General features: G+C 35.5%; 1 protein-coding gene across 3 annotated transcripts; it reads left to right on the top strand.

The window, feature by feature from the left end:
* The first annotated feature begins 2,746 nt into the window (after positions 1–2,746).
* LOC132619001 (probable 1-acyl-sn-glycerol-3-phosphate acyltransferase 4) lies at positions 2,747–7,674 on the top strand. 3 transcript variants are annotated; one of them, XM_060333990.1, is made up of 5 exons: positions 2,851–2,888; positions 3,506–3,611; positions 5,932–6,621; positions 6,773–6,903; positions 7,125–7,674. In XM_060333990.1, the coding sequence occupies exons 3-5, from the start codon at positions 6,050–6,052 to the stop codon at positions 7,574–7,576; spliced, it is 1,155 nt and encodes a 384-aa protein (XP_060189973.1). In that variant the 5' UTR covers positions 2,851–2,888; positions 3,506–3,611; positions 5,932–6,049; the 3' UTR covers positions 7,577–7,674. The 3 variants fall into 3 exon arrangements, with proteins under 3 accessions (XP_060189974.1, XP_060189972.1, XP_060189973.1); XM_060333991.1 differs by lacking the exon at positions 3,506–3,611 and having other exon boundaries at positions 2,747–2,888; positions 6,773–6,858; XM_060333989.1 differs by lacking the exon at positions 3,506–3,611 and having other exon boundaries at positions 2,747–2,888.
* Positions 7,675–7,922: the final 248 nt, after the last annotated feature.

The raw sequence follows: 7,922 nt of genomic DNA, 5'->3' as shown, positions 1-7,922 counted from the left end.
ACTCTTGGAAAAACAGCTTTATAGTTATTTGTTGTTCTAGGTCCTGCAGAATCTCCACATCCACATTATCATTTACAAAGAACCATATTTTACCATTGCAATTGTAATGGGCATATATTATGCCTAACCTCCTTCTAAATCCCTGAATATGCCTAAAGTGTTGAAAAGGCTCCATTAAAGCTATAATGGAAAATTTGTGATATCTGTGCAGCATTTGGACTCTGTGAAAAGCTTATTGTGTGTTCACAGATCTGATATTCCAAAAGAGTGTTTTCATCATTATCATTTAAAAGTAGGCTTACAACCTCTCCTTAGTACTACTCTTATAGGAATAGTATCTATGATTACTTGTTTCTTTCCTTTCTTAGAGCCTTTCTGTCTAGGTCTTGGTGAGATGCCAGCATCTTTTACCATATTACTAAAAACCTGCTCCACTGAAGCCTCTTCTTCACTTTCTTTGAATTTGTTTTTGCCCTCATCATGTTCCACCTCAGCTCCCACATTAATATTATGAGAGATCACATCATGCAATTCCTTCAAAGGAGATTGTTTTCTCTTAAGGACCAGTGGCTGCACATTATCCTTTTCCACTTGTGTCACTGCCAACTCCTTTATAACTTCCCTCTCAGGAGGAAATGAACCAATGCCATTGTCATTAATTGAGATGCTCAAATCTCCCTCCTTCATGTTATTATCAGGCGAGAAATCAACTTCCTGGACCTGACACAAAGATGGAATACTTAATATATGATCCATTTGACTATCTGTAACCTCCAACTCCCCTTTGGCATTTGCAATACTATCAGCATCCTCAGTCTGCATTTCATCCTCACATGATTCTAGAGCATGCAAATCATCAATGTTTTCCATCTGCTCATATGTACCATCACCATCTGGAACCTTTTCTAACTGCTCCATAATAAATTCTGAGGCATGTCCATGCTTAGAATGGCATGTAATCTCACTTGCATTTTGTTTCATGAGATCCTGATGCCTTGTAACTCTGTCCTCTAAATTTTTGTCAGGATCATCTTCCTCAACAACAATGACACCCTCATCAATCATATCTCCTACACTTGCACCTCTGTCCTCTAAATTTTTGTCAGGATCATCTTCCTCAACAGCAATGACACCATCATCAACCATATCTCCCACACTATCATGCCCATCTTTTGTTGTCTGACCTGATTGTTCACCATTTGAATCCATTTTTCTTTCTGTATTTTTGATGTTATCTTTTCTATAATTGACTGCCACGCAGGATACCAAACTTTGAGCATTCTCCTCCATTCCTTTCTTATCAAACGATTGAGCAGGTTGTTCCTTACCATTTTCTACCTCCTTGACCTTGTCATCTGCTCCCTTATCCTCTACATTATTATAGACTTCTTCTTCTGTGATTGTCTCTAGCACATCAAAATTATTATGTGTAGAAACTGCACTTTCAGGTGCAAGAACACTCTTGTTCCCAGCATCAGCAGGAATCTTAGTTATCTTTTTTCCTTTGTCATTGATTCCAGGATAAGTAACAACCTTCCCACTGGATAGAACTTTAGGCACATATGTCTGGACAGGATATCTCCATCCCTGATGTCTCCTCCTTCTTCCTACTGTAGAGGTTGTAGCCATATTTGACACATCCTCCTTCTCATGCTCCTTCTCCACTTCCTTTGCATCCTCTTTTGTGTCTGCCACCAGTTCAGGATGCAACACACGACAGTCCTCGTTTGCATGACCTTGCAACATGCATTATGTGCAATACTTTGGTAAATGATCATATTGTATTCTCACTTTTACCACCCTAATCTCCTTAGTCTTCTCATCTTCAATTTCCATCATAACAAACTTAGGAAGATCAGATAACAAATCTACTTGAACCTTAACCCTTGCGCAGTTAGGTCTAGTTTTGTTTATGGTGGCCATGTCCAATAATAAGGGTTTCCCAACTGCGGATGCCAAAGTAAACAATGATTCTTTGACAAAATACGTGGGAAGCAGATTTGGAAAAGAGATCCAAGCCATGGCTTTGACAAAATACAGAATGAACCTTGATACTGTTATTTTATTTTATTTTATTTGTATAAGCAAATACTTTTGGGGAAAGATTGCCAAACACAATTTTTTTTTTAAATCAAATGTTGAACAAGATCCCTCTTTAATGAATTGATCAAATACAAATTATTATGCTTCAAAACTATTTTTTTGAAAAGTTATTTTGACAAAATACTTTTCTACATAAAAAGTTTTGAGAAATTTGACCAAGATTGTTTGACCAAAGTGCTACTCTGTAAGGTAAAATTGTAATCATCATATTGCAATATCAGTTATAAACAAACTATTCCCCTTACATTATTTCCCTTTTTAAAAAAAAAATAGAAGTGTGTTCATAAATAACGGAGTGAAGGATGAATTAAAAAAGACCACACTGCATATGTGCAACATGATGTTTCATGCTGGAACCATGAAACTGCAAGTCCAAATTAATTAATGGGTTAAGCTGGCGTTATACCCGGAGAAAGATCGTTTATCTGTTAATTAATTATCCACCATTATTTATTTCTCAGTGGATGTCTAATTATTTAATTTTTTGGATTAGTCTTTACGTCTAGAGATCTTCCAACAAACCCCACTATCAGCTCAAAGTTTGTTTCCATTGGCTAGCATTCTGGCTAACCAATAGAATTATTCCAAAAGGTAGACGTAACATCACCTGATTACTACTCTTTAATTATGAGTTGTTTTTTTTTTTTTGCTTAATTAATAAGATTCATTCTTTGAAGGAGTCTTCCCTCGTTATATTGCTTCAGGTGCAATTCTGCAAAACTCCAAGTCTTTTATCTTTCTCCATTTTCGATGCTTCCATGTTCTCCAGTTTCTCTCTTCTCTAGGTACGCAAATCTCTGTTCTTGTTCCTCTGCATACACAACATATACTGTATTTGTATAGGTATAATATTTTTATATGTTACGTATACACGGTGCACCTATTGCTTATATGTTGGATCTGCCTTCATTTTTGTATACAAGATATGACATTATATTGCTTATCTATGGCTCTTGAATGAATCTGAAGATCATGGCTATTCAATTTTCTTTTTTTAATGGTTCTTTTTGTTTTCTGTTAACAGTAGAATTTAATACGTGATTGTTTTGTTGGTTTTAGTTCTGAATATCAAAGAGGAAATTCTGTTTGTTCTCCATGTTTGATTCAATGCTAGCGAGATTAATAAATACTATGGAATATTATGTATATCTATCTGAGAATCTTAAGAACTAAGTTCCATCAATTAACGCGGTCTGTTCATTTCAAATGAGCATATGAACTTTCCATTCACATTTCACCATCCGAACACAATGTAGATAAGTGTTTGGAATAGGGTTCAAGGCCCCCACACTCATAAATTGCAAAATAATTAATATCCTTTTCATGTATAAACTAGAGCCAACTAAAATTATATCTTCAATAACACATCTTCAACATCAACATCATCAAATTTCATCAGCAGGGAATGAGAGATGATACCTATGCTATACGTGCTCGCAAAAAGGCTTATTTTCTTAATTGGAGGGAGTCTAGGGACTTGTATGATCATTGAGCTCATTCTTCATTAGGTACATTTGTTTTAGTTTTGAGTGTTTCTATACTTGGTAAATTGATAAGAAAAAGAAAGGATTAATCAAATTTTATCTGATATAAATGGCAAATGCAATACTTAATAGAGTAATTTGTAATTAGAGCCCTGCAAAATTGTGATCTGTGTCCTGTCAAGTGCCATGTGCGATTAAGTTGGCAACGACGTCATATTGTGTTGGCATCATGTTACCTACAACAGGCAAGAAGCTTCCTTTCCTATTTTATATAGTTACATCTAATCAAAATATTGATATGGTTATTCAATTTCTAACTGGATTATACTAATAAAATGTCAGCACATTAGACAATTTTGAGAGTTGACGTCATGTTAATTCGGATGTCATCTAGGATGAAGATGTTTGAAACTAAAATGGTCAAAGAAGAAATAGGAGGAAAAGAACATAATTCAGTATTTGTGAATACTTACGTGTTATCCATGTCTATGCCCTCAGCAGCCAGCATTAATTGCTAAAGTATTTGACTAATCGCAACAACTCCCTTCATCTCATTTTGTCTTAATTTGACTGGGTACCAAGTTTTGAAATATTAAGAAAGACTTTTACATCTTATTGTTTCAAATTAAAGATGGATATAATAACCAATATTCGGTTTGAGTCTTATAGTCTTTAACTGCTATATAGTGTTAGGTACTAGAATAAAGTATACTCTCATCGATTTTATGTGTCCCTTAGTTTGACTGAGCAGCAGCACAATGCTTAAAAGGTATGAAAGACTTTTGAATCTTATGATTCTAGACTAAATATGTGTTTAGAGTACCGAAATGCCTTTTGAATCATGTGGTCTTACACATGTCACATTGGATATTGAAGTTAAAGAGTAACAAGTGACATTCTTTTTCAAGCATACTAAAAACTAGGAGATTATTATTTTACTCTTCGAAATGGCTGCTAGGTTAAAGAGGAAAATTCAGTTTGGTTCTATCTGTCAACAAGAATTGCTGAAAGAATCTGTAAAATTCTACATTGCAGGAACAATTTATAAACTATGAATGAAGAGATAGCATGCACCAGGCATCAGCTTTAACTGCAGACTACCTTAGTAACTAGAACAAGTTTATTACAAACAGAGTTTTACAGAGTTCCTTCTTAGCATTTCAGGCACCAAAAAAAAAAAAACTGAAATTGCACCTGATTTCTAGCTCTTTTGTTAGGCTGCATAAAGCAAAAGCAAACAACTTTTTTGTTCCTATCAAAAACTTTTTCCATTACCGATAAATTTATCCAATATTGTGAAAGAATTATAATAACATCCCCTCACCCTCTTTGCTATTTGCTTAATCAAATGAAAGTGTTACTGTATTGTAATACAGTTCAGGCTTTAACTAACTTCATCACATTTTCTACCTTTCTGTCTTAGTTATATGTGAACCAACTGAAAGGTTTGGCCTTTCAATTCCCATTTGCTTTATCAGTTGGTATATTAGTATGTGATCCCTTTGCTACCTTTCCTGATGCATTCTATTGATTGACTATAATATTATAGTCACATAAGTGAGATATTTTTTCGGGCGACTAGCTGTTTACCTATTAGTTTTATTTATAAATACGCTGCGGTTATCAACAGGGTTGATTTCTTATACGGTCACTCAATTAATAGTTATTATCTCAAAAAGTCACCTTTCTTCTTGATTCCAATTTCCTTCAACGAAAAAAATAGCTTTCTGAGATAATAACTATTAGTTGAGAGACCATCTAAGAAATCAACTCGTTGTCAACAACATATAATGATCAAAGAAACTTTTTTTTCACGGAGAATCACATGTCCACTTTAAGGGTTAGAAATTGTAGTGTGCCATATGAGCTGTTCCTTTTACATGATACGATACATCGCACAGATTTGGACTCTTGGAAAGGCCATTTAGTTCTACTGTTCAAGAAAAACATGTTTATCGCCATGTTTTAGATGAGTGACAACCACATCATTTCCTTGTGATGTCAGACTTAAATATACTCTTCTGGTAACATTTTTACACAGACAAGCTCTCTTCTTTTACCAGAAATGTGTTTCTTGTTATGGTTTACCTGAATCTGGAAATTACTAAGTTAAAATCATGTTAAGGACACAGCAAACTTATGGTAGTTGAGGAGGACTCTCTCTTTGAAACTTGTAAATGAATTTATCATCATCTACTGGCAGAATTTCCTTTGAGGATCACTATTTTCCATGAGCCTAATACTCAGACTAAGTTATACTATTAGGAGATGTTTCATCGACTTTTTAAGCCTTGAAGGCATAATTCATCTGTTCTCATAGGCTTCATCTTTTGTGTAAATGCAGATATGAGCTTCAGGAGTCGTAATCCTCTATTGCTGTGGCAATTTATCTCCTGTAAGATTAAAGTTACTTATATTGCATGTGACAAGTTCTAACTGCCTTGAGTATAGAAGAAAGGAGGATGGAACTTACCCAGGCTCTTGCCTCTGAGAAGAAACCGAAACATTTCCCTTTAACGCCCTTCAGAATCATCAGGGGTGTGATATGTTTAGCGACTCTTCTTTCAAGTGCATTCATTTGCTTAATTTATTTCTCACCAGTAGCAGCTCTACTCTTGCGCTTCTTCAGCACGCACTATAGTAGGAAAGTAGTAGCATTCCTCTTTGGTCTTTGGCTTGGATTGTGGCCATTCTTATTCGAAAAGATTAACGAAACCAAAGTGGTATTTTCTGGACAACATGTTCCACCAGGAGAACGTGTTCTGCTGATAGCCAACCACAGAACAGAAGTTGATTGGATGTTCTTGTGGGATCTTGCATTGCGAAAGGGATGCTTGGGCCACATCAAATACCTACTTAAGAAAAGTTTGATGAGATTGCTTGTCTTTGGATGGGGATTTCATGTGCTGGAGTTCATCCCACTGGAAAGAAAATTGGAAGTTGATGAACCAGTTATTAGACGGATGGTTTCGACTTTTACCAATCCTCAGGATCCACTTTGGCTGACCCTTTTCCCTGAAGGAACTGATTTCACGTAAGGAATTATAATTCTTGGGATCTTATCAAGTGTCCCGTTTTTGCTTCTTTGAACACTTATTAATTGCATAGAACTTCATAAGTTCAATATACTCAGATTACTGGACTTGGTATTATGTTCTAAATTTGGTTCTTGCCTTTACTTGCAGTGAGCAAAAGTGCAAAAGTAGCCAAGAGTTTGCTACCAAGACTGGATTGCCTGTCCTAAAGAATGTACTGCTTCCTAAGACAAAAGGTTTTTATGCTTGCTTGGAAATATTAAGGAGCTCATTGGATGCAGGTTTCGTCTTGTAACAGTAATAAATTGCTACTTCTTGTTTCTCTAAAAATGTCAAATATTTTGAAACAAGTTCAGTTTGCCAAAACGATTAAATATTTGGGACCGGGGGGGGGGGGGGGGGGGGGGGGGGGGGGGGGGGGGAGGGGGAGGGTGGGCATCTTCTACTGTCTCTTGACCGTTGTTGTTTTCGTTATATTGTCTTAACATGCTGAAATTTGCAGTTTATGATGTGACAATCGCGTACAAGAATAATCAGTGTCCTACTTTACTGGACAATGTTTTCGGTGTGGATCCATCTGAAGTACACATTCATATAAGACGTATTCCCATTGAGGAGATTCCAGCATCTGAAAGGGAGGCGTCTGCCTGGTTGATGGACACATTTCAGTTGAAGGATCAGTTACTCTCTAATTTTATCGCAAATGGCCATTTCCCTAATGAAGGAACGGAAAAAGAACTCTCTACCGCAAAATGCTTGGTCAATTTTACACTAGTAACTGCTGTCACTGGAATATTTGCATTCTTTACATTTTATTCATTCATCTGGTTCAAAATATATGTAGGTTTATCTTGTGTATACCTTTCTTATGCTACTTACTTCAATTTCAGACCACAACCAATTCTTGGTTGTACTATTGAAATGCCTTGGTGCAGAAAAAAATTCATACAATGAAAAATCAGCAGAAAGGTGATGATGATTTTAAATTGCTCTTATTGCATTTTTTAAATTGTTAACAATGTTGTTTCTTCTAGAGTTCTAGTTAAGTATTACCCATAGTCCTTCCCTCTCTTTGGCTTAATTACTGTTGGAACTGGAAAGTGATTTTTTTTTCTTTCCCTGCCGTGGTTTTCTCAATAATTTAGTATAACATGTTTAATAACTTTCTCAACATGCCACTTTATTAAAAAGAAATCGAAAAGATAAATTAATCAATGACTAAACTTAGATTTAGGATTAATTAACACGAAGATAACATCTATTAAGAGCATATATAGGTAGATCGAATACCAACCTTCTT

This window comes from Lycium barbarum, chromosome 11 (assembly GCF_019175385.1).
Source record: "Lycium barbarum isolate Lr01 chromosome 11, ASM1917538v2, whole genome shotgun sequence".
NCBI lineage: Eukaryota > Viridiplantae > Streptophyta > Magnoliopsida > Solanales > Solanaceae > Lycium > Lycium barbarum.
The sequence above is the reverse complement of the archived record's forward strand: the minus strand, read 5'-3'. Positions and strand labels throughout refer to the sequence as shown.

What these genes read in the sequence shown, in the direction of transcription:
- LOC132619001 (XM_060333989.1), top strand. Translation starts at nt 6,050, where the DNA reads ATGGAACTTACCCAGGCTCTTGCCTCTGAGAAGAAACCGAAACATTTC. An exon ending in CCTGAAGGAACTGATTTCAC is followed by an intron (nt 6,622 to 6,772) that starts GTAAGGAATTAT and finishes CTTTACTTGCAG; the next exon opens with TGAGCAAAAGTGCAAAAGTA. An exon ending in AAGGAGCTCATTGGATGCAG is followed by an intron (nt 6,904 to 7,124) that starts GTTTCGTCTTGT and finishes TGAAATTTGCAG; the next exon opens with TTTATGATGTGACAATCGCG.